Below are 27,022 nucleotides of genomic sequence, written 5' to 3'. Positions count from 1 at the left end.
GGTCTGTGTTTTTCATTTTTAACTGTTCTGCTGTGTTTTGTCTTTGCCCTGCTAACAGAGAGTTTGGGAGAAATGTCCACAGGTCTCCTGAGATGAGAGCCCTTTACAGCAGCTCCTGGCTCTAAATAAGTCCTGAAAATGGAAATGAAGGTGGCTAATAGTCTGTTTTTGGGGGATAGGGGGTGAGGAAGGTTACTGCAAAGGTGTGCCTTCCCAAGCTTGATCAAGGGTGCCCTCTGTGTGGGTGGGTGTAGGGTACTGGTGTGTAAGAGAGAGATCGAGAGGGGTGGGATCAGTCCTGAGGGCTGACCTCTACTTGGGGAAGTGCTGCAGGGGGGGCGGAGGGGGCCGTCCGAAGAGGCCAGCGGCCGCCCCTCCCCGCTCCACCCTGCCCCTGGCGGTGGCGTTATTACCTTGCTGTGTCGAGTCAATGGAGGGCTGTATGCAGTCCTGTGCGTAGTGGCCACTGACCCCACAGTTGTAGCACGAGACGTTGGCGTTCTTCTTGTTGACGCCGACTGCTACCCCCAGTGCACCTCCGCCTCCCGCCCCGGGCACCATGCCCACACTGGAGGGGTACATGTGCGGGTAGAAGCGGTTGTAGGGTGCCATCTGCTGGAGGCTGTAGCCTTGCTGTGTGCCCAGTAGGTGGTCAGAGTGGGAGTGGGGGTGTGTGTGCAGCAGGGTCTGGCTGGCGTAGGGGGCCGGGGCGGATGGAAAGAAGGGTAGCTGGGCCTGGCCGTTGCTCTGGAGGGGAGGCTGACTGAGGTAGCTGCTGTTGCACAGGGACGTCAGCTGGAAGATGGGTGGCACACCGAACACCTGCCGCGGCGGCATCTGGTGGGGGAAGAAGAATGAAGGCGCTGTGTGGCTGTTGTTGCTGGTGCCGCAGCCTCCCCGGCAACCGCACGCCCCGCAGCACATGGGCTGTTGCTGGGGAGTCGCCTGCTGCTGCTGCTGTTGTTGTTGTTGTGGTGGTTGCACTTGTTGCTGGGCGACGAGGTTACTGGCACAGCTGGTGCTGTTGATGTAGGAGGTGGAGTCGCTCTGTGCCGTGCTGTGGGTGAGGGCAGGGCTGGGGCTGGGCACAGGACCGGGGTTGTGGGTGGGCACAGATGGGGGCACCACCGCTTGAACCTGTCCAGCTGTGGGCACTACCCCTATTCCGGCTACTCCTGCCCCCAGCGTTGCCATGATGGAGGTGGGGATGGGGGGCATGATGTATGGAGAAGGCAAGCCTGAGGGAAGAGCCATGCCCGGGTGCTTGGCGTGAGGGATGCTAGGCTCCCCTAGGGGTACAGAGGGGGTTAGGGGGCTGGGTACAGAGGGTGTTAGGGGGTTGGCGGCAGGGTCGGGGTAAGCTGGCTGCAGGGGTGAGGCGTAGGGTGGGCCGGGGGCGATGACGCTGATGGCTCCAACCGGGGGGTGGTGGGCAGAGGAGGCCGTGACACCCTCGGAAGTGACAGTTGCCTTATGAGGGGCCGTTTTGAAGCGCTGGATCAGGGGCTGCAGGGCAGGGCTGCCAGGGGGGTGTAAGCCCAGGGTGGGGGAGCTAAACCCTGGAAGCAGCACGGGCACTGCAGCAAGGGCATCCCTCTTTTCTGTGTCCCCTGGCACAGGAACTGGCACTGGGGTGGGCATGGGCTCTCGGAGGACCAAGGGCACCTGCATGATCAGTCCTCCCACAACCTTGTTGTCTACCAGGGCCGCTGCCACCTGAGGAGGAGGCAGGACTGGCAGAGAGGCATCGGCGGGCAGTGCTCCGTTGGGCAGTATGTAGGGCAGGGGTTGCATAAAGGTGATGGGGGGAAAGTTGGGGATGGTCTCGGGGCAGAGGGGCTCCCCAGCAGGCTTGGCAGAGGCCAGGGGGTGGATGGTGGGCAAGCCCCCCCCTGCAACCTCGTGGCAGGGGAAGAAGGTGTCCGCTCTACCCTGGCTGCTGGAGTTGTCTGAGTGACTATCTGTATCTGCGTGAGAGAGAGAGAGGGAGAGAGAGAGGAGAACAAGTCTTAGTGCTCCTATCCAAAAACCTAAACAAGCACAAACTCTCTAATAATGGTGTGTGTGTGTGAGCGCGTGTCACCTTTGTCCTTCTCGTCCTCGCTGTCCAGGCTCTCTGGTCCATCGTGCTGGGGGCTGGAGGGGGAGCTGTAGCTCTCAGACGAAGTGTCTCCGTACACGTCCTGACTGGAGCCTCCGACTAGATGACCGTCTGGACACACACAACCTGAACATTAATGACACTAGATTTAATTCAATATCCTTTGATTTAGATCAAATAAAACATTTCAAGGCATAAGTGTGCTAAGGCATTCAAATAAGCAGCTCAAAAGACTAAAAAGCTATGCCCAATAAACTTGTACAACACTGCTTTCTGTTGGTAAAATTAAGTTACTACAAGCCTCCATTTCACCCAGAAAACAAAAACACAATCTTTTTTCTCCAAATAGCATTTGATAACATTTCAGAGTCGACTGGGACAGGAAGAAGACTGCAGGGGCAAATTAATTTCCATCGATTCCCACCTTTCCCTGACGATTGTCGCGTTCGCTGAGAAGCCAGAGGCACTATGCTCCCGTTCGTCAAGTAGGCCGCTCTTCCTTCTCCTTTCTTCCCCTTTTCCCTGGAGGAGAGAGAGAGAGGCGAGCGGTTAGTCACAAAAGATAAAGGAGGGAGGATAAGAGAAATTGAGGCCTGTGGCTTGTCACATTAGTTGGTAGCAGGAGGAGACAGCTCTGTTTCTAGAATGCTAGCTAGCGCAATGCTAAACCCTATAGCCCAAATAAAAATGTTTCTAATAAGTAGATAAGGAGGAAAACTCCTTTATTTGAAGTCTCTACTAGTTCTCAAAAGTGCCTGTAGCAGTTGTCTGCCTGGGCGCTTGACAACCACCCTTATGCAGAACCAGAACTGTGACAAAAAAAAAAAAGAAAACAGCTTACATATTAAACCATCTCTGGCTCTGCTGTTAGCATGCTAGCTAGCAAAATGCTATGCCTTCTCTGTCAGGCTCCATGGTGGGGGTTCCTGAACTCAGTCACACTGTTTTAGCGTTCGTTTCCCGAGCCTGTCGTACCTGTCATGGCCATGTTTGTCTGATTGCTCAGTGCGTGCTCGGCACTTATCACAACGTAGCAACTGTATGGTCAGCCGGCTCAGTGTTGAGGCAGTATGTCTGAATAGGGAAGTCTCTTAAATGTCAGTCAATGTTAGACCCTTTTAGAAGGCGAGTGATGGTGACCGACTGTCTTGCGATGATAGATTATGAGCAGATTCAACCGTAAGTCAGGTTTGAATATTGATACAGGATGCATCCCAAATGGCACCCTTTTCCCTATATAGAGCACTACTTTTGACCAGAGCCCTATGGGACCTGGGCATAAATAATGCAAATAATGCACTATATAGGGAATAGTGATCACCTGTCTGGTCCCAGTGCTCGTGGCTTGCTCTTGGTGGCAGGGTAGCTGCTCCTCTTCTCACTGTCCTGATTCTGCAGACAGAGGAAAAATATATATTCAGACAATGGAACATTCAATGATACAAGCCTGTATACTCAGTTAGCTCTCAAGGAGGTGGGTTGGTATATCATGTTATATTCCTGATACAACCACAGGAGAAAATACATCTACAGACTGTGTCTTTAAAACATATAGCTCCAACAATACCATGTGCCAGAGCAGGAATGCCATAGTGCTGCTGCCTGTTACACAACCCCTGTCACATGATGAGGGCCACATGAATGAGGCGGTGTTGGACACCGACCCAGAGCTATAGTGGGAGGGGTCAAAGGGCACAGCGCTTCACCCTGGCTAACGCTGATAGCAATCCTATTGCTGCTGAGCTAGACATGTTATTACTGCTGCTGAGGGGTGTGACCTCGCACACACACACACACACACCCTTGTATAACTAACTTTGTGGGGACACACAATTCAGTCCCATACTAAATCCCATTTTCCCTAAACCATAAACCTAACCCTAGCTGCTAACCCTAAAACTAACTCTAGCTCCCAACCCTAGAAATAGCATTTTACCTTGTGGGGACTAACAAAATGTCCCCAGTTGGTCAAATATTTGTTTGCTTACTATTCTTGTGGGGACTTCTGGTCCCCAAAAGTATAGTTAAACATGTCCACACACACACCACATGACCGATCGCCATGATTCAAGAAGCAAAATGTGAAATATTTTTTAATTTTGTTATTTAACTAGGCAAGTCAGTTAAGAACAAATTCTTATTTACAATGACAGCCTACCCCGGCTAAACCTGAAAGACGCTGGGCCAATTGTGCACCGCCCTATGGGAATCCCAATCATGGCCGGATGTGATACAGCCTACAAAATGGTATATCATACACTGCATTTGAGGAACAATGATGCTCATTACAGGCTAAAGTGGAGCAATGTGTCAGCCATCTTGAAATGTAACATGTCTGCCTGGTCTAAATTAACTACTTTGTCTGTGTAATCCAGGGTTGTCAGTCAATGTTCCCGGGGAGCCATTTTCAAAGTCAACAACAAAAACAACCAATCAGAATGTACTGTATGTTCAAACATTGTAAACAATGATACAAAACTATCTAAATAACAATGCCTCAATCGCTTAGCGTTAACTGTAAATTCATTGTTTTTTGGTCAAAAGTAGTGCACTATAAAGGGAATAGGGTGCCGTTTGGGATGTAGCCTTGTTTTCCATCTGTCTCACCTGCTCTGGGCCCAGCCCCCCAGAGGTGTCTTGGTTGGGTTTGAGCGTACAGCTCTTCCTCCTCCAGTCTGGCAGGCCGTTGTGCTCCGAGCCGTGGGGCCCCCCCCGACTGCTCTCCCCCTGGGAACTTTTGGCATTGGGAATGCTGGGAAAAGGAGAGGCAGAATGAGAATCATTTTCATGTCTTCAGAAACAAAACTATTGGCACTTGTTTAGATCTGCACTGGGGTGGTAGGGGCTACTCATTTGAAGGAGGAGTCACTCCTAACCACAGATCTAGGATCAGGTTACGCTACCCTCATTCATTAGGTGGGGAGATGGACATCTGACTAGTGACTGGTAAAACACTTCAGGAGAGCAGTCACGTGTGTTTGCAAGGTGGAGGTCTTGGGTTTGAGCCTCGTTGTGAGGAAAGCAGTACTTGTTAAGGAAGCTGTCTGTTACATTAAGACAATAGGGTGCTTACTTAAGGCTGGGGCTCTTGCTGCCATGTTTCTTCCGGTGCCCCTGAACGTACGGCTCCAAATCTGAAGGGTAGAGACATTTATTTATTCATCTTTAGTTGACAAGAACAATACGATTTTAAATCAACTTTTCAGTTCACATCAAAACTAATTTCCATCTTTATTTATCAGTCAGTAGCAACAGGTTTTTCTGTGCTGTCCTCAGTGAGGAACGTTGTAATGCTTTATGACATAAGTTATTATACTAATAGGACATTAATTGGTTTAGCTAAGCCTGCAGTGAGTGTATGCACTGTGGCCTGTGATTAGCCTGTGAGCCCAGTGCATGGACAACGGGCAAAATATAGCCTCGAAATGCAAGGGATGGGAGAGAGAGAGAGTAAGAGAGGGAGAGTGACAGAGAGATGAGCCAGAGGGTGAGAAAGAGAGACAGATAGTCAGAGAGAGAAAGAAAGAGAGCCCAGGCTTTCCGAACACCCGACCAAAATAAACAGAAGTTAGCAACATAGCGCTACTTGTTTGTCCTGGAGTACAGGACTTCCTCTCCTGCACTGCCGAGCCAGAGAAATAATCCTGTGCATTCCTCCCCTCCCCTCGCTCAGTTGAAACTAAATTAATAGACCCCTAAAACAGAGATGTGACGCAGTATAAGTGCCTTATATTTCTGGTTCACACATGGTTAGCTGGCGAGCTACGTGACATAACACAGGCTTTTCACTGGAGTTTAGGCAAACCCTTGCGAGGAATAGTCTAGGCTAAAGGTATCTGCAACAACCCTTCTTCAAATCAACAACTCTCACTTCTCTTCCCACCAGTTAAGGTGTTGGCTAACTGTCAAAACTTCTTAGTCTCCCAGAATACACTTCTTCTAGATTCCGCCTCTGAACTGGGGAGTAAACAGGGTTGGGATGAGGGGAGTGGGCTTCAGGTTGACCTGGGTTAAGGGGTTAACCATGTTGGAAGGAGTAGGGTGTGGGGTGAACAGGGTTTGGGGATGAAGCAGGTTGGGTATGGGGTACTCACACACACCTTCCTCCTGGCTGGAAGCCTCTGAGCAGTCCTCTTTGTATGGCTTCCCTAGGGCCACAGGGTTAACTGGAAAGAGAGGCACACACACACAGTCTAATTCCACTTATAACAACAATGTTATGACTTGGCCTCCCGAGTGGCGCAGCGGTCTAAAGCTTGAGGCGTCACTACAGGCCCGTGTTCGATCACAGGCTGTGTCGCAGCCGGCCGCAACCGGGAGACCCATGAGGCGGCCGGGTTAGGGAAGGGTTTGGCAGGCCGGGATGTCCTTTGCGCTCTAGTTGTAATGGGCTGGGCGGCGCACGCCGACTTCGGTCGCCAGTTGAATGGTGTTTCCTCCGACACAGTGCAGCTGGCTCCCGGGTTAAGCGAGCAGTGTGTCAAGAAGCAGTGCGGCTTGGCGGGGTCATGTTTCAGAGGATGCATGGCTCTCGACCTTTGCCTCTCCCGAATCCGTACGGGAGTTGCAGTGATGGGACGAGACTAACTACCAATTGGATATCACGAAATTGGGGGGAAAAATGCCATGACTTGCCCAGTCGAAAACTGCTATTAGTTTAATGTGAACTAGTACAATGACACATCAAGTCAAGTCTTTCAGACAACAGTCAGGCGGGCCGCCATCACAAGTAGGGGAAGTCGAGCTAGGGGAAACACTGCTGTTAATCATGGAGCACCTGATTGGAGCTGTCTCTCTATGGGATGTGTCACCCTCTCCTTCTCTCCTTTACCATCTGGGCCTTGTTGATCACTCAGTCCCTCTGTGTGGATCACTCTGCGGTGACACGGACACTCAATCGGGTCCCCTACACCTACCTCTCCCACCTAGGTTGTCAGCCATCTGCTGTCACCTGCCACCGTCTCTCAGGTAGGGCAGGGTAACCCTATTCCCTATATAGGGCACTACTTTTGATCAGAGCCCATAGGGAAAGGGGAGTCATTTGGGACGTAGCCTCTGACGCCAGATGGCTTCAGTAGGAGACACAGTAGGGAGTGTAGGTATTGGCAACGAAGTAGCATTGACAAGTCAGTCTGATGTCTCTGATATTAAAGGGGAAGTATGGGGAGATATGCTTGTTTCCCATGCAGCTACATGATGCATAATCATGAACATATCCTATCCTTCATAGACAGTAATTGCATTGCAGTAAGGTCACTAAAACACCCAGGCAACACTTTACTAAGCGGCAGGTAGCCTAGTGGTTAGAGCGTTGGGCCAGTAACTGAAAGGTTGCTAGATCGAATCCCTGAGCTGACAAGGTACAAATCTGTCGTTCTGTCCCTGAGCAAGGCAGTTCTTGACTGACTTTGACTTGACTGAATTTGTTCTTAACTGACTTGCCTAGTAAAATAAAACATATTGTTGGCAGTAACTGGTGCTGTTGGCCAATGGTCTATCAACACCTCCACACTCCCTCCATATCTCCTTTCCTCCCTCTCTTCCGCTCTCCCTTCATCCATAAATCTAGGGCTAGCTGGACCCTCTAATAAAATGTCCAGTCACTGATGCGTTTTGTTACCACAAATCTAATTCTCCCTTCTTGTTTCCCCTCTATCCTGCTCTGAGGGTACGAAATGGAACCCATTTCATTTAGGTTGTGGAACATTTGCGCCTAATCCATTTTTACAGCGCCATTTTTACAGCGCTGTTAAAGATTCGGCTGCCCAAAGGACGTTCCAAAAACAGCTAGGTTTATAATACAAAAGGTTGGAGCAAGGATTTTACAGGATTAACCAAAAAGGGGAAAAGTTAGCGTCAAATTGAGCCACATTAAAAGCTTTGAGTGCCTCCTCTGATCTAATGCTTCCTGTTATGGGGTTGCACAATTCATCCAACTGAGAATATGACGAAGACGGAGTCACAAATGGCAGCCTATTCCCCATATAAAACACTACTCTTGTCAAAAGTAGTACACTACATAGTGAATAGGGTGTTATTCGAGATGCATCCATAGAGTGGCGGAGAGAAAGAGGATGGGTAAAAAGAGGTGGATTGATAGCCATTGGTCAGTGGTATTCCTCTGTAGTGCCAGTACAGTAGTCCTGAGGCTGACTTATGGGCTGCCATTTGGGACACATCCATGGTGACGTGGCCCAGTTCTGAACAGTACATCCTGTTGTTGGGTCTGCCAGGGCATCGTGCTGCCTACATTGCTCACCTCACCTGGGTGTCAATGTACAGCTGCTCTGCGGGAAGGCTAGGGAGCTGTGGGTGAGTCGCGCACACACACACAGCCTAGAGCCCACCTCAAGGCATGTGTTTGTATACGTTCATGTATACAAACGGTATGATTAGAGTATGCACGCACGCACGCACACACACACAAACCTCCTCATGCTCTGTATCCACAGGGCCTTCTCAACCCCCACTCCATAGCAGCCCCAGTCTGTTGATTTTGGATGATTTAGGGGCCTTCCGAGAGAGCTTCTCCCCGAACAGGTGCCTGGGGGACCTATTTATCATCCTGCTGCCCAGTCTCAGCCACGGAGAGAGGGATGGAGCAACATATGGATGAGCTGAGCTTGAGGAGGACGGTTAATTGTGCCATGATGTATCGTGATCCATGACATGAGTTAGAAGAATGACGGCATGGCCATGGATGGTACTGTATGTCATCTGCATGCCTTATGGCCATGTGATTATGGGTGAGGGGACGATATTATATCGCTACTTAGACTCCAAGTTAGGGATGGGCATGGCTATTTGAATATCCGAACAGATGTTAGTTTTCGATTACTTGCAAGAGCATTAATCAAAATAACAAATAGGCATATTTTAAAAGGCTTTGTCTAAAATTTGCTAAATACAAGGATAGATAATGACATTCGGGAACGTTAATAAAACAAAAGTTTAGATTTTTTATGAGCGCGCCCCATAAAAAACATATAGGTAGCCTACACAATTTTCACTGTGTTGCTTGCAGTGTTTCCCCTAGGATTTATTTCAGCAGCGGTGGCAAAGTGGGGGCTTGGTAGTGGGCGTGGCCAATGGCATACTTTTATAGGCCATCCTCTTACCCGACGACAACATTTTCAGTTTTAAAGCTAATTTCCTGGAATTCTACACATTTTGCCATGGCTTGTTCTTGTGCTTTCTGAGTGACTCAAACATTATAGCAAAATCAATGCCATGACATTCTTTGAATTTTAGATTCTCCCTGAATGTTTTGTTTTTATTTTGGTGATTGATAGTTCTCACAGATGAAAATATATTGCTCCATTATCTTTTCTAAATACTTCATATCTGGTTTTAGTAATTTACAGTTGAAGTCGGAAGTTTACATACACTTAAGTTGGAGTCATTAAAACTCGTTTTTCAACCACTCCACAAATTTCTTATTAACAAACTATAGTTTTGGCAAGTCGGTTAGGACATCTACTTTGTGCATGACAAGTAATTTTTCCAACAATTGTTTACAGACAGATTATTTCACTTATAATTAATTGTATCAAAATTCCAGTGGGTCAGAAGTTTACATACGCTAACTTGTATGTGCCTTTAAAAAGCTTGAAAAATTCCATAAAATTATGTCATGGCTTTAGAAGCTTCTGATAGGCTAATTGACATAATTTGAGTCAATTGGAGGTGTACCTGTTGATGTATTTCATGGCCTACCTTCAAACTCAGTGCCTCTTTGCTTGACATGGGAAAATCAAAAGAAATCAGCCAAGACCTCAGAAAAAAAATTGTAGACCTTCACAAGTCTGGTTATCCTTGGGAGCAATTTCCAAACGCGTGAAGGTATCACGTTCATCTGTACAAACAATAGTACGCAGCCGTCATACCGCTCAGGAAGGAGAAATACTCTGTCTCCTAGAGATGAACGTACTTTGGTGCGAAAAGTGCAAATCAATCCCAGAACAACAGCAAACGACCTTGTGAAGATGCTGGAGGAAACGGGTACAAAACTATCTATATCCACAGTAAAACTGGTCCTATATCGTCATAACCTGAAAGGCCGCTCAGCAAGGAAGAAGCCACTGCTCCAAAACCGCCATAAAAAAGCCAGACTACGGTTAGCAATTGCACATGGGGACAAAGATCGTACTTTTTGGAGAAATGTCCTCTGGTCTGATGAAACAAAAATATAACTGTTTGGCCATAATGACCATCGTTATGTTTGGAGGAAAAAGGGGGAGGCTTGCAAGCCAAAGAAGACCATCCCAACTGTGAAGCACGGGGGTGACAGCATCATGTTGTGGGTGCTTTGCTGCAGGAAGGACTGGTGCACTTCACAAAATAGATGGCATCATGAGGCAGGAAAATTATGTGGATGTATTGAAGCAACATCTCAAGACATCAGTCAGGAAGTTAAAGCTTGGTCACAAATGGGTCTTCCAAATGGACAATGACCCCAAGCAAACTTCCAAAGTTGTGGCAAAATGGCTTAAGGACAACAAAGTCAAGGTATTGGAGTGGCCATCACAAAGCCCTGACCTCCAGCCTATAGAAAATGTGTGAGCAGACCTGAAAAAGCGTGTGCGAGCAAGGAGGACTTACAGACCTGACTCAGTTACACCAGCTCTGTCAGGAGGAATGGGCCAAAATTCACCCAATTTATTGTGGGAAGCGTGTGGAAGTCTACCCAAAACGTTTGGCCCAAGTTTGGCAATTTAAAGGCAATGCTACCAAATACTGATTAAGTGTATGTAAATTTCTGACCCACTGGGAATGTGATGAAAGAAATAAAAGGTGAAATAAATTATTCTCTCTACTATTATTCTGACATTCACATTCTTAAAATAAAGTGGTGATAATAACTGACCTAAGACAGGGAATTTTTACTAGGATTAAATATCAGGAATTGTGTAACTGAGTTGAAATGTATTTGGTTAAGGTGTATGTAAACTCCCGACTTCAACTGTATGTAGCGCTAGTCGGGTGTATCTGCGCCAAAACCCCTGTGTTTTTCACCCTATGGCTTGTTCTCCATCTTGTTTCTACAATAATAGCAGACTATTTTGTTTCAATAACTTGTTTCTGTTAATGTCTTGCTTGGTCAATCTAGCACACACTTTGATTACTGATAACTACTTTATTGAGGGAAAATACAATACAACTGTGATATGTTGTCTCACCAGCTATCTTAATTAAGATGAATGCACTAATTGTAAGTCGCTCCGGATAAGAGCGTCTGCTAAATTACTAAATAGCGAGTCAACATGTTTTCAGCACTTTTATCCTAATGTTCTCTTTTGTCTCTCTGCAGCAGACATGCACTGAGTGTACAAAACATTATAAACACCAGCTCTTTCCATGTCATACATTGACCAGGTGGAAGCTATGATTACTTATTGATGTCACCTGTTAAATCCACTTCAATCATTGTAGATGAAGGGGAGGAGACGGGTTAAAGAAGGATTTTTAAGCCTTGACACAATTGAGACTTAGATTGTGTTTGTGTGCCATTCAGAGGGTGAATGGGCAACACAAAAGATTTAAGTGCTTTTGAACGGGGTATGGTAACAGGTGCCAGGCGAGTTTTTCCATGCTCGATAGTTTCCTGTGTGTATCAAGAATGGTCCACCACCCTAAGTACATGTAGCCAACTAGACACAACTGTGGGTAGCATTGATGTCAACATTTGCAAGCAACTCTGTGGAATGCTTGCGACCCCCTGTAGAGTCCATGCCCCGACGATATTGTATCGTGAGGTCCCTTGCAATTCCCAGCCCTAATTCACACCTGAAATAGGCTAGTCCCCACCACCACCACCACATGCACACACTTTAAAGAAATGGCAGAATTTATTTGGTATTTTCCAACTCTACTATTATCGCTGTTTAGAAACAACCCATTTTATTATGGCCTTTTAGCACTGCTCTATGGCACGTCTCTGAGCCTGTATCCCAACATATGAATAAACACACACACACACAGGTTTCCGTTAGCCGGTAATAGCCGGCTCCCCCCCCCCCCCCCCCCCCAAAATGAAAAGCCGATAAATTGGTGCCGGCCAATTGTCTGGGCAAATTTTTTTAAATCCCATTGAGAAATAATGCATTTTTATCCTATTCAGTGATCAAAATATCAGTTGATGTAGCGTGAGAGCTGCGGCTACAGCTCATGAAACAGTTGTTTGTTGCTGCTGGAGTGAAACATTTGCTTTTATAAGCCCAATCATTGCGGAACAATTGTAAATGCAATCACATGTTAAAAACAATGGCCAACTGGTAATTGAAGCGCGCTTCCCATTCGCTATTCAAGTATATAGGAAACAAGGCAGACTTCAGAATGTCACACACCACTTTGCAAGGAGCTGGGGGCAATATGCATTTTGTAAACATATTTGGAACCTGTTTGAGGCATGTCAAAGTAGCCTAGCCAAAATCCAACCAAACGTGCAGGCAATTATTTTATAAATATTTTAACTAGTCGCCTATTTCTCTCAACTTTATTTCATTGTCCAGTTGCACAAGGCACAATCCTAGTCACAATCCTAAGCATCTGGTGCAGGCCAATTGCTGCATCTTTAGATCTCTTCATTCATCTCGCATGTGCGCAATAATGTGAAGTAATAAAAAAAAAAATGTCTCTCCCCAATTTCATGATATCCAATTAGTAGTAGTTACTGTCTTGTCTCATCGCTGCAACTCCCGTACGGACTCGGGAGATTCGAAGGTCGAGAGCCATGCGTCCTCCGAAACACAACCCAACCAAGCCGCACTGTTTCTTGACACAACACACAACCAACCCGGAATCCAGCCGCACCAATGTGTCGGAGGAAACACTGTACACCTAGCGACCTGATTAGCGTGCACTGCGCCCGGTCCGCCACAGGGAGACCAAACCCTCCCTAACCTGGACGACGACTCATGGTCGCTGCGCTCAGACCGAGCGAGCTACGGTCAAGCTACCAATTGTGCGTCGCCCCATGAGCCTCTCGGTCGCTGCCGCCTGCGGCAGAGCCTGGGCTCGAACCCAGAATCTCTGGTGGCACAGCTAGCACTGCAGTGCCTTTGACCAGTGCCTGTAATATTTTATCAACATTTTAAGCTAAACGTTCAGATCTGTTGCATGAGCCTCATTTGCTTTTGAATGTTTATTTTGAGGGAAGTAGCCTAGATCTACTGGTTGTATGAATTTGGGATCTATCGTCCCACAACTGTCCCAGAGTCTGTTCGGAATAGGATATTTATTTCTCGCACAGAACGACAAGCTGACCAATAGAATAGGTTGACTTTTCTACTATGGGGGATAGTAGATTCACATAGGCTAGTGATTTTGCTGTTCGTTACTCGTCTTGCTGGTTGAGAAAAAGTAAATGTGGACAATTATTTTATTTATTTATACCCCAGTGCCTTAGACCCGAGTCTGGATTTGAACCAGGGTGTCTGTAGTGACGCCTCTAGCACTGTAATGCCTTAGACCGTTTGGACAGTTATTTTAACGTCTTAAAATTGCGCATCGGAATTTGGTAAGATGGAATGCACGCCATTGTCTCCTCGAGCTGCATGTTTTGTTAAGATGAATAACCATAAACGAAATGTGATTTCTGTCATTCTGAGCACCGAGGGTGGATGACCTAATCAGGTTACGCACCCAATGCATATGGGTCCGGTAAATTAAAATGCTGCCGGTCAAATGCCCTGGCACACACACACACACACACGCACACACACACACAGCTTACATCTGCCGCAGCTGGGGCTGGAGGAGGAGGACTCACACAGGAAGAAGCCACAGACCTTGCTTGTCTGTCGGAAAGCTTGTGGAGCCGACAGAAACTTCTCCCTGGCAAGAGAAAAAAAACATTTTTGTAATTTTACTTCTTTGAAAAAGAGACCTTTGTATATGGGTGAAAATATAAAATTACAAGTTAGCCGAGGCCCAAATTTGAACTCAAAGCTGTGGGGTAAAACGTTGAACCAATACACTGGATGAATCTGATGCGTCGACTAGTAATAACTTGACTGTACTGTCAGTGTTGACCTACATTTTAAAGCTGGATGGAGTTCTAATTTAAAACGGAAGTGCTGGGACCATACTCAAAAGGATCAAGGATCAGTTTTGCCTTTTAGATCATAATGAATAAGATTATATGGACAGGGAGGATCTGATCCTAGATCACTCCTACTCAGACTTTATGAATGTGGGCTCTGCTCTTTTCAACAGGATCCATTCCATTCCTCAGGGGCCGCTCCTCAGTTTACCTCATAACTTAGGCATATAGTTTGTTGCCACGCAACCTCTCTGAAGGTAAAATTGCCAGCCAGATTGTGAGATCCGTGCCGTCACAACACAGCGGGATCCCAAATGTCAAAAATGCATCAGAGTACAAATTCCATTAACTTTGCAATATCAGTGCAATAAGGACAATTGATGAAAGAAATGCTGAATTCATTCCACTGTTTGCTAGCACCTGACAGTGGGCCAAGTAGATAGAGATCATATAACTCAATATGTTTTTAGAATTATGGATGTGTAATTTTATGGCACAGTAGACCTGTTTCATCGGTTGCGTGGCTGTGTTGTCAGGTTACAGGTTACAGTAATGTGGTCAGATATTGGACACAAGGGGTGTGACTGGATGATCTGGAAGGAACACCAGCCTTACCCAGCTGATTGACGAGAAGTGGCCCTGCCCTTTGGATATGAAACCAAAGCTGAACCTGTGTGTGTTTCATCGCTTCACTGACCAGGCCAACATAAACTTTGCCATTTCTTTAATCCAATCATCAGGTACTCTTGAATAGGCTTATATAGCGAAGGATAAATGCTTCAAACTTGTGTTGTTTGTTCATTGTTATCCATCAGTTGAGTTAATAGCCCTCTAAGCTTTCATTTTCCATTAAAACGAAACTTACTAGATGTGGTTTCCAGGAGGGGGCATTGTTGTCCTCACAACAAGACACCGCAACTCAAAGTAACCAAGACGAAGATGGTGTGCCATGTACACGCACGCACACGCACACGCACACACAGTCAGTGGAGACTGTAAGCCAGTCTGCTTATTGCAAAGGGTTTTGGTCTAAAAAAATCAAAAGGGAACTAGTCTGCCTGCATTCCTCTGACTGAGAACACAGAGGAGGACATTTTGTTCAAGTAATCATGCAGTCATGTTGTTACAGAAGAGCAGAGGGGATAAACGTCTAATTAGATCAACATCAGTGAGAGGGAACAATTGAGACACTCTCCTTGGAGACTGTTTCTCATTTCACCAATGAGAAACTGACGAATGGTTCAAAGGAACTGACGAGAAATGGCCAAGGAGAATCCCTTGGGTGTAAGCATAGCCTAGGCTGAGTATATGGCATCACTGCAGTAGGTACAGCACACACTATTCTATATCCTTTGCCATTTAGCAGACGCTTTTATCCCAAATGGCTTACAGTCATGCGCGCATACATTGTTTACGCATGGGTGATCCCAGGAATCGATCCCACTATCCTGGCATTGCAAGCACCATGCTCTACCAACTGAGACACAGAGGACTACAAGCCTTTTACGTGCGAGTATTGATACTGCTCTTCTGGTCTGTTAAGAGTAGGCCTCCAATCCACCAACACCTGTTTTAATTCACAACCTGAGTCGTCTGTCATGCAGAAGTCGGGACAACCTGGGGTGCCTACTAATAGTTTGTACACTTTTGAGTGCAGACAAGAAATGTAGCCAACAATCTAATGACGGCGAAAAGCAAAACCCCCCCCAAAACAATGCAATGCAAGACAGGCAGGCCGGTAAGCAGAACTCACTTGAGGTTCCCCTCCACTTCCCTGATCTCGTACTGGTCTTCCTGGTTGAGTAGCCGGAGGATGCCCTTTTCAAACGACTCGGTGGACTGCTCCTTCGGAAGCTGCTTGACGGGGAGAGGACAAGTGAGTCAAGGTTTAACAAGTCATGTACAGTACCATTCAAACAGATACCTTCAAAACAAGAGTGAGACTTAATTAAGAGTTAATTACTTATTAAAATGAACTAAGTAACTATATAAGCTAATTAAGTAACTCATTCATTATCCCTGCTCATTATGAGTGGATGAAAATCCAGTCGATGCTATGCAGGAAACTTGGGGTCAATTCCATTTCAACTTAGTCAATTTGGGATGTGAATAGGTATAGCTAACAGTACAGATTACAAGGCTGATCATAGCTTCATTGGATTTCTAAAACACAAGTTAGTGATTTATACCTTCAGCAAGAAGCTTTCCAGTTCAAGATGTGTTTTGGTGACATTGCTGGATGAGGAGTCGGACCACGTTACCTGAATGAGAAGTGAAAAAATGGTTACATTATTATTCAAGGGATGTACTGTACATTGACAGATATTTGTAAGGAAATGCAGACACATTGGGTAAGGACACTAGGGAATGAAAAAAATAATAATCACATCGTAGGAATGTTTTTCCTCAAACAAACAAAATCTACAAATCTACCATTTTGGCTTTGCTGCTGACACCATTGGTGGTAGTAGAGATGATCAAGATAACAGCTAGAAGACAATAATAAACAGTGTCACCCAAGCGCTACAACACCACTGCTGTAAAAAACTGTTTGGTTTGATCAAATCTTCAGAAAAGTCTTGTTTGTGTTTCTACAGCCCTGCGTTTGTGCTTTGCTGCTTTCCGAACCTAATGACTTGGACTCACATTGGTATTCTTGGTCGGGTTTCAGGGACTTTTCCTCAACTGTAAAGTCAGTTCAACAGTTATTTGGCCTACAACAGGATGTGACTGGGTCATAAGGGGTAAGGACAACATCTGTGGTCATTTAGCAACCGCTCACAGCCTTGTGCCCGGTGGCAGCTACAGCGCAAGCGAAGTGCCGGGGAATTTTCTCCAGATACAACAATAAGCACCTCGTAAAGCACAAAACATTAGCTATGCTCCGGCACCATAACCAGACTGGCTCTGATGAGGACATAAAAGAGGGTGACGGGCTGCCAGGGAAGTGACATTTTGGGTCATTATTGCGCTGCTGGTGCTCCTACTATTATAAAATGGGCTCTGGACTCTCCCATACAGCCTCAGGTTCTCGGTTCAATTAACGACTGATATTTCCCATCATGGAATATGAATTGTTTAAGCATATTTTTTAAATCTCTGGAGATTGGTGATATTACCATAATTTGCAATGGTTGTTTTGAACTTCAGGTAGGGCAAGACTTTGGTTGACGTTTTGGAAATTCGAGGCCTATATTTTTAATGATCCGCATGGTTCCCCCTAATAGGATTGACTTGACCCAAATGGCTATGAAGGTGTTTAGGCTCCTACTGCATCACTTTAAATGAGATCATGCACCACTATTACTGTAACCATCAACAATGACAGGTTTACAACCAGAGGAAGACATAGCCTAAAAGCCCCAACTACTTTCCCACTTAAAATCAACTTTTTTGCAATGAAAAGTTAATGTTCTCACCACCTTTAGACTATGTCTAATTAGATGCTAGTAATGACATGTTGTAAAGTAGATTGAGATGTTACAGGTCTCTAACTAACGACACGACAAGCCATAGCACGCTACACGGTTAGTTGGACTAAACTTGATTTATAGGGCAGTTTATAGCGCAAAAAAATGCGATTGCCATTTGTATACTTTTTGGATTGACATGTTGGACGTTTTCTGACCAATGTTGGTCTTTTAAAAACTCCCAGCGCAAACCAAAGTGATTGGTCTAACCAACCTTACTGAGTGAACTACCACCCAACTGCAAGCAGATGTTCACATCACATTGGGCATATTCCAACAGAACAGTCAAGTGCAACCAGACAGATACGCCAAGGCGGCAAAACGTGGCGTGGTTTGCTTTTCCAGTGTGGAAAGAGTTGACATGGTCAACATATGGACCTACCTGTTGTCCCCCGCCGAGCTACACTGAAAAAAATAGCAATTTGAAGAAAGTGCCAAGAGCAGTGACAACGCCAAGTAATTTTGCTCTCTTGCACTGCTATCTCTATTTTCTGTGAACAATTGAAGAGGACTACAATAGTTCAATTAACTTATGCTAAACTCTCTTGGGAAAAGCACTATGGAGAGTTTGGCCATTGAGGTTTAAATAGCAGTTAATGTCACATGTATAAAATCCTTGGAGGCCATGTTAGCACGTGAATTGTAATAACAATAGAAAATAGGCTAGCTCGAACGCTAGCCAATGTATGAATCTGCTTTTGGGGCACCTATAGAACCACACTGCTGACAGTCACGCCTGCTACGATAAACATACACGCACGCACGTACACGCTCTGGGCTGTGCTAACCGTTTGGCTAATCACCAGCACTACAACAATAGAGCTGCTAGAGCAAACCCCCAGGGTGACAACAAGCGGGAAAGGAGAGTGAGAGAACAAATAAACAAGTAGCATGGGCGGAGGGGGTGAGGAGAGAGAGAGGAGATAGCGAGAAAGGAGAGGGAGCGATAGAGAGAGCAGGATTCTTTTCAAATCACTGCTTCCTAATTGATGTTGACTGGCAAAATATGATTATGTTGTCGTAGGGGCTATTTTAGTCATTCATTTCAGAAGCTGTGTATTATTTCTGAAATAAAATGTCTGAAATCGTAGGTGATACTTTTATTCTGTCACGATTCATGACTCGGTCTATGTTTCTGTTATGTATACAGTCGGCTATTTGTTATGCAACAAGGATATTCATGTTCTCTAAATCTCATCTGGGAACCATTTGTTCTTTTGACAAATTGATCTAGTCAATTAGGCAATGTATTCATGCTCTGAACAGAAAACACACACAGCTTCTGCCCTCAAGACATTTATGGGAACGCAAAATAAAACATAACGAGAGAGCAATGGCTTGATTTAGGTCACCTGTTCCAACTTGGGTCATGTTCATTAGGAATGAAACAGAAGAAAACAGACTGAAACAAGGAGGGAGAGAGTACCTGGACTTCTCCAATAAGTATCTCAACAACAAAAAAGCTGTAGCATAAATTTGCTAAACATTATCTATTGCGCGTCCAAATGAATAGGACCCTGGGCATATCTTGTCTTTTCAGAATGATTCCCATGACCTAATGAGGTGGAGACTGACAGACAGATAGCGCCCATTGGGAGACTTTGACAGACCTAGTCAGCATAGGTTACTATAAGCTTCACTCCGTTGATCAAATCTAATTTTATTTGTCACATGCGCAGAATACAACAGGTGTAGGTAGACCTTACAGTGAAACGCTTACTTACAAGCCCTTAACCAACAATGCTTTAAAAACAAGTGTTAAGTAACAAATAATTAAACAGCAGCAGTAAAATAACAAGCGAGGCTATATACAGGGGGTACCGGTACAGAGTCAATGTGCAAGGGGCACCGGTTAGTCGAGGTAATATGTACATGTAGGTAGAGTTAAAGTGATATAAACAGGGAGTAGCAGCAGCATAAAATAGGGGTCTGGGTAGCCCTTTGATTAGCTGTTCAGGAGTCTTATGGCTTGGAGGTTGAAGCTGTTAAGAAGCCTTTTGGACCTTGACTTGGCGCTCGGTACCGCTTGCCGTGCGGTAGCAGAGAGAACAGTCTATGACTATGGGTGGCTGGAGTCTTGACAATTTTTAGGGCCTTCCTCTGACACCGCCTGATATAGAGATCCTGGATGGCAGGAAGCTTGGCCCCAGTGATGTACTGGGCCCTACACACTACCATCTGTAGTGCCTTGCGGTCGAGGGAGGAGCAGTTGCCATACAAGGCAGTGATGCAACCAGTCAGGACGCTCTCGATGGTGCAGCTGTAGAACCTTTTGAGGATCTGAGGACCCATGCCAAATCTTTTCAGTCTCCTGAGGGGGAATAGGCTTTGTCGTGCCCTCTTCACGACTGTCAGTGTGTTTTGACCACGATAGTTTATTGGTGATGTGGATTTCTCAACCTGTTCCACTACAGCCCTGTCGATGTGAATGGGGGAGTGCTCGGTCCTCCTTTTCCTGTAGTCCAATCATCTCCTTTGTCTTGATCACGTTGAGGGAGAGGTTGACCAGGTCTCTGACCTCCTCCCTATAGATGGTCTCATCTACGTGCGTGGAGTGGGATTTTTGAAGCACCGTTCCCACACCCATTTACAAGGGGGCAATAGCACTGCTTTTTTCTCTTTTTGTCATTTAATTTTGTGAAACAAGTAAGAGTCGTCTTCCCCTTGCTAGTAGTAGCTAGCCTTCTTAGCTTCCAACATCGCCATGTGAAATAATCAGATTAATAAATAAAACATATATGCCCTTGTACTTGCCGGCGTAACCTAAAGCATTATCCCAGTTTGATATGCTGCTTGTGTATTCATTCCGATATCAGCTAAAAATAGAACGTCATGTTTTGGTCAACAACAAAAAAAAGCACATGGCCTGCTAGTTGCTACAGCAGGTTTTACCATTTCACAATAGCCTGGAATCACTAGTTATTACTTTAAACAAAGCACCTTTTTGGGTGGATTCTTGTTGTTTGGTTTACTGTTTGAACAGTTGCTTAGATTATATTTGGTTAACAATGCAAAATAGGCTACTTGGATTAATAGCCTATACAGCCAATAAATCAGATCAAGGAACCAAGCGACAACATTGTCCCCACAGCTACGGAAGGCGTGATCACGCTCATCTAAATTTTCAGGTTGTACAACGAATGCCGGAGAGTATTACAAGGAGACGCCCCTTTTGTGACAAAAAACGTCACAAAAGGGACTTTTGGGGACTTCTACCTCTCATAAGTAAGCAATAAAGGGACTTACAACAATTAAGCCTTATTTTCTACTTACCCAGAGTCAGACGAACTTATGGATACCAATTTTATTTCTCTGTGTGTAATTTTAAGGAAGTTGAAGCTAGCATATCGTTAGCTTAGCGCAATTGCTGGAAGTCTCCGGGAAATACGAGCCAGCTCCTCTCAAAAGCAGGGAAATACACCTAACTACTCCAACGCTGGGTGGTTGGTAATTTATAGTCTTAAAGCTATACATAGTAATCAATATTTTATACATTAGTTAATTTGACTGATAATAAAGAAACGATATTCTACCCACTAGGAATGAGCATTTAAAATAGTTTAACTACTCAAATAATATTGTGACATTTTTTTTTTTAAGTTTATTTTTTAAAATGTACTTTGTTTAAACTTGGACATTTGTTTGCTGCGCAGCCTGTGTGACTCGGGAGAGAAGGAGCACGCTGCAGCAGGGCACGGTGGGGTGTGTGCACTAGTTAGACAAATTTGTAAATGCCATAGATTATCTATCATCCCATCTGGCAGTGCTTCTTTACTGCCTCACAATCGATGTAAGAAGCTAGCTAAGATAGCCAAATGTTAGCTAGGTAGATAACTAGGCTAGTTGAGGGCATTTTGTTGAGCTTGCCAGTCCATTCAACAACAACTCCATTCAGATTAAAACAACAGACTACCTGTCGGTTGCTCATTGTAGCATAGTCCTTCTCATTTGGTCGGTTTCAAGTCTGGGCTTTGGCTGGGCCACTCAAAGACAGTCACAGATTTGTCCCGAAGCCACTCCTGCATTGTCTTGGCTGTGTGGGGTCGTTGTCCTGTTGGAAGGTGAACCTTTGCCCCAGTCGGAGGTCCTGAGTGCTCTAAAGAAAGTTATCATTTAGGATCTCTCTGTACTTTGCTCCGTTCATCCTGACTAGTCTCCCCATTCCTGCTGCTGATAAACATCCCCACAGCATGATGCTGCCACCACCATGCTTCACCGTAGGGATGGTGCCAGGTTTCCTCCAGAAGTGACACTTGGCATTCAGGCCAAAGAGTTCAATCTTGGTTACATCAGACCAGAGAATCTTGTTTCTCAAGGTCTGCGAGTCCTTTAGGTGCCTTTTGGCAAACTCCATGCGGGCTATGATGTGCCGTTTACTGAGGAGTGGCTTCCGTCTGGCCACTCTACCATAAAAAGGCCTGACTGACGGAGTGCTGTAGAGATGTTTGTCCTTCTGGAAGGTTCTCCCATCTCCACAGCAGAACTCTAGAGCTCTGTCAGAGTGACCATCGGGTTCTTGGTCACCTTCCTGACCAAGGCCCTTCTCCCCAGATTGCTCAGTTTGGCCAGGCGGCCAGCTCTAGGAAGAGTCTTGGGGGTTCCAAACTTCTTCCATTTATAGAATGATGGACGCCAATGTGTCTCGGAGCTCTACGGACAATTTCTTTGACCTCATGGCTTGGTTTTTGGCTCTGACATGCACTGTCAACTGTGGGACCTTACAGACAGGTGTGTGCTTTTTCAAATCATGTCCAATCAATTGCATTTACCACAGGTGGACTCCAAGTTGTAGAAACATCTCAAGGATGATCAATGGAAACAGGATGCACCTGAGCTCAATTTCAAGTCTCATAGCAATGGGTCTGAATACTTAAGTAAATAAGGTATGTTTTTTTATTTTTTAATAAATTAGCAAAAAGTTCTAAAAACCTGTTTTCACTTTTCCATTATGGGGTATTGTGTGTAGATTGATGAGAAAAAAATATATTTAATACATTTCAGAATAAGGCTGTAACTTAACAAAATGAAAAAGTCAACGGGTCTGAATACTTCCCGAATGCACTGTATATCTGACCAATCACAGACAAGTTTGGACAGCACAGTAGAGTAGTGGTTCTGAAACCTCTCCATAGGGATCCCAGGCCATTCCATGTACAGTGGGGAGAACAAGTATTTGATAACCTGCAAAATCGGCAGTGTTTCCTACTTACAAAGCATGTAGAGGTCTGTAATGTATATCATAGGTAAACTTCAACTGTGTGAGACAGAATCTAAAACAAAAATACAGAAAATCACATTATGATTTTTAAGTAATTCATTTGCATTTTATTGCATGACATAAGTATTTGATACATCAGAAAAGCAGAACTTAATATTTGGTACAGAAACCTTTGTTTGCAATTACAGAGATCATACGTTTCCTGTAGTTCTTTTTGGCCCACTCCTCCATACAGACCTTCTCCAGATCCTTCAGGTTTCGAGGTTGACGCTGGGCAATACGGACTTTCAGCTCCCTCCAAAGATTTTCTATTGGGTTCAGGTCTGGAGACTGGCTAGGCCACTCCAGGGCCTTGAGATGCTTCTAGACTGTGGTCCCAGCTCTCTTCAGGTCATTGACCAGGTCCTGCCGTGTCGGTCTGGGCTGATCCCTCACCTTCCTCATGATCATTGATGCACCACGAGGTGAGATCTTGCATGGAGCCCCAGACTGAGGGTGATTGACCGTCATCTTGAACTTCTTCCATTTTCTAATAATTGTGCCAACAGTTGTGGCCTTCTCACCAAGCTGCTTGCCTATTGTCCTGTAGCCCATCCCAGCCTTGTGCAGGTCTACAATTTTATCCCTGATGTCCTTACACAGCTCTCAGGTCTTGGCCATTGTGGAGAGGTTGGAGTCTGTTTGATTGAGTGTGTGGACAGGTGTCTTTTATATAGGCAATGAGTTCAAACAGGTGCAGTTAATACAGGTAATGGGTGGAGAACAGGAGGGCTTCTTAAAGAAAAACTAACAGATCTGTGAGAGCCTGAATTCTTACTGGTTGGTAGGTGATCAAATACTTATGTCATGCAATAAAATGCTAATTAATTACTTAAAAATCATACAATGTGATTTTCTGGATTTTTGTTTTAGATTCTGTCTCTCACAGTTGAAGTGTACCTATGATAAAAAATTACAGACCTCTACATGCTTTGTAAGTAGGAAAACCTGCAAAATCGGCAGTGTATCAAATACTTGTTCTCCCCACTGTATTTGATCTATTCCAGAGCTAGCACACCTTGTCAAGTAATCCTCAAGCTCTTGAATAGCTAGCTCAGAGCTACAGCAAAATTGTGAAATTTCTGGGGTCCCTGAGGAAAGGTTTGAAGACCAGTGCAGTAGAGCACAGCAGAGTGCAGTACATTACAGTACAGTAAAATAAAAAGTAAAGAAAGTATTTTAAAACATTCATTCAGAACTGAAAATGAACCGGATTTCAACATCTGGAAAATATTTATTTTCAACTACCGGAAAATTCATATAAAATTATTTTCACCTTTAATTCAGAACCTAAAATTAACCCAACGTCAATGTATTATAAACCAAATTAAACCATTACTGGGTTCAGATTTGTGGGAACACACTGAAAAGTAACTTGACACTGTTGATTAGTCAGTGCAGATTTAGATTAAAATGACTTGAAGAAAATGTCATTGAGAGGGTGTACTGAATTAATGCATCCTAAACAGCAACGTGTCTTTCTCGAGTGTTGATCTAGCTAAATTGTACATGTGTACATTCACTATAATGCACAGCTGATGCGCTACTTGCATGTGCATTGGCCAGGTTTAGATTCAATATAGCCAACTGTTTCTTAGCAAGACAATTCACTTGATCATCTACAGTTTGTGTTGGACCTTCCCTTGGTCGTATTCTCGCGGGGGACAGAAATCTGAGACCAATTGGTACACTCTGATTTACCATCCCAAGATATTCCTGAACGTCTATTTGCGCCCCTACTGGATGGAAATTACAAGTGTAATGGCTGTGCTCAATGCAATGGCACTTATAAATGTAGATCCTTCAAACACCCACAAACAGGGAAATCGATCCCAATCAAAGGTGTTATTACATGCTCCACTAAGGCAGTTATTTATCTTATAACTTGTCCTTGTGGGTAAAACAAAGCACGAATGAAAAGTACGTATCTCAGAGCATCGTAGCACCATTAGGTGCAAAAACTTTACTTATCCAGTTGCGGCCCACTTTTTGGAGGCAGGCCACTCGATTTCGTCTCTGCGTCATATTGGCATCGAACATGTCACCCTAGGAGAGGGGGTGATCTTGATAATTTATTGTTAAAAACGAGAGGCTGCCTGGATCTTTAACTTAAAGACCCTTGCTCCCTTCGGTCTCAACGTAAACTTTGATCTGAAGCCATTCTTGTGATTATTGTGACTTTGCCATTGTAATTGTTTGTAAGCTTGTGTAGTCTAAAATGAATCTATGATCGTATGCTATCCATTTGTTGTTTGTATGCTGTTCTTTATATGCCATTTTAATATTTGAGAATTAACCACTGATATTAGGTCACTCTTGGCCATGATTACAGACACCTGTGTCTTTTGACACTATATAAACGAGTAATCCCGCAGTGTTTGTAATTATACCCTGATGAAGACAGCTTGGCTGTCGAAACGTTGGTAATTCAATTTTTGCATCTGAGCTCCTAGAGTGTGTGGCTCTCTTTCATTTTCAAGTTTTCTACTCCGCTAGCCAGCACCATGCCTAAATAGGTGTGCGGTTATTTTTCTTCTAGATTAGATTCAATATAGCCAACTGTTTCTTAGCATGACAATTCACTTAATCATCTACAGTTTGTGTTGAAGAAATGTAGGCTAGCTAGCAGTGTTTGTGCTGAAACTGACATTGTGCTGCACACTAAGCTATCTAGCCAGTTTGACTATCATGCCGGAGTAGCTAGATGAGCAATGTCCATTGCATGTATTATAAGTTAGCAACGTGGCAGTTTCCCAAAGTTTGGTGTTGACTGTTAACTTTACTTAGCTAGCTAGCTAGGCTTTATGGAGGAATGTTACTTAGCTAGCTAGGATATATTGTCAATATTGAGTTGTGGTGCACAGCTATGGTATTGTCTTGTTGACTTGTAGTTACTGGCTAGTTGGCTAGCTAACTGGCTATAATAGCAGCCAAGGACGTTCACTAGCTTATTTGTTTGATTTAGTTTACACAGATGACTTCAGCCATATGAAACACCTTCCACATCCAAATATACCTAGCTAGCTTATTTTGCTTGTAGCTTGCTTCTCATCTGACTGGTGTTAGCAAGCTAGCTACAGCTGAGAGCCTGCTACTAGCTAGCTGCTGATGTTGTGCAGCAACCGAGTTGCTGGTCCCCGTTTTAGAACTCGAGGCGGAGAGTGACTAGAGATGGGGAGTGTGTTGTGTACCGCCAATCAAGTTGATTTGCAAAGTTTCATAGAGATTGATGTTATATTGGCTTAGAAAAGAGAGATTTTAATTTCACATTGAGCTTCAACAAATGCCGTACTATTGTGGGGGCAATATAAACCAATGGTGAGTTGGAACTCTGCTTGGTCCAATAAGGGGTAAAAGGTGTAAGAGAGACACCTGGTTGGCAAGGCCATCCTGTGTGAGTTTAGAAACAGGAAGAGGGGGCCATCAGCCGTAGCATGCCACACCAGAAAGGAATGGTCAGGGAGACTGGCTGTTTCCCTGGCACAAGTGCTTTCCATGCCAGTCTGAGATCACTGTCTTCCATATGGACAACCATCACTGATCACAACCTTGACCATGGCATGTCTGGGTATGTGAGACAACCTTGATTTAATAGAAGAATTAGAACATAACTGAGCTGTATTACATATCTAACATAACTCAGACACATTCAAACTCCTGCAGTGACTTACTCAAAGTGGAGGCCTTCAAAACCTTGAGCCCTGGGTTCTGGCTAAGCTGGGGCAGGAAAGAACACATCCCCCTAACTTGGAACCCAGCCAGGACATCCCGTTTCGCACACAGGCCCGGGGGTGGGAGGGAGGTTACAGAGAAGGGGGTGGGGGTCCCGGCAGGCCCGGTAATCTGCTCCACTGAAGGATTGGAGTGTGGGAGGAGGGTCAAACAAGCGCCTCTTTCATAGCCCCAATTATTAAATCATGTCATTAGGGAGAAGGGCTGTGGCTGTACAAGAGGGCATACGGGTTGCGAGAAGGTGAGCAAGAGCACACAGCGAGTTCTGGTGTTGAGCTCTTTAGGCCTAGAAAGAGTAACAGAGAGAGCGAGAGAGAGGGGGAAAGAGAGGGCTATAGCTGCTTAGCCTATGAGCAAGCAGAGGCCGGCTAAAGATAAGTGCACACGATACCTCTGAGTCAGACCCATTTCCCCACCGC

The 27,022-nt window shown here is 45.0% G+C and overlaps 1 protein-coding gene across 5 annotated transcripts in view; it reads right to left on the bottom strand.

Moving 5' to 3' along the window:
• LOC110489808 (zinc finger CCHC domain-containing protein 2) overlaps positions 1–27,022 on the bottom strand; it is a 65,755-nt gene that overhangs the window by 3,305 nt on the left and 35,428 nt on the right. The window contains exons 4-13 of one of the 5 annotated variants that reach the window (XM_036944073.1): positions 16,334–16,405; positions 15,898–15,998; positions 13,836–13,936; positions 6,196–6,267; positions 5,175–5,235; positions 4,709–4,853; positions 3,423–3,493; positions 2,526–2,623; positions 2,084–2,227; positions 414–1,967 (exon numbers count right to left, since the gene is read on the bottom strand). In XM_036944073.1, the coding sequence (XP_036799968.1) occupies positions 414–1,967; positions 2,084–2,227; positions 2,526–2,623; positions 3,423–3,493; positions 4,709–4,853; positions 5,175–5,235; positions 6,196–6,267; positions 13,836–13,936; positions 15,898–15,998; positions 16,334–16,405 (2,419 nt within the window). The remainder of the gene's footprint in view (positions 1–413; positions 1,968–2,083; positions 2,228–2,525; positions 2,624–3,422; positions 3,494–4,708; positions 4,854–5,174; positions 5,236–6,195; positions 6,268–13,835; positions 13,937–15,897; positions 15,999–16,333; positions 16,406–27,022) is intronic. The other 4 variants (XM_021562729.2, XM_021562731.2, XM_021562730.2 and 1 more) reach the window with 4 other exon arrangements.

The sequence above is a fragment of the Oncorhynchus mykiss genome, chromosome 15 (genome assembly GCF_013265735.2).
Source record: "Oncorhynchus mykiss isolate Arlee chromosome 15, USDA_OmykA_1.1, whole genome shotgun sequence".
Lineage (NCBI taxonomy): Eukaryota > Metazoa > Chordata > Actinopteri > Salmoniformes > Salmonidae > Oncorhynchus > Oncorhynchus mykiss.
Note: the sequence above shows the minus strand (reverse complement) of the source record. Positions and strands in the feature narration are given on the sequence as shown.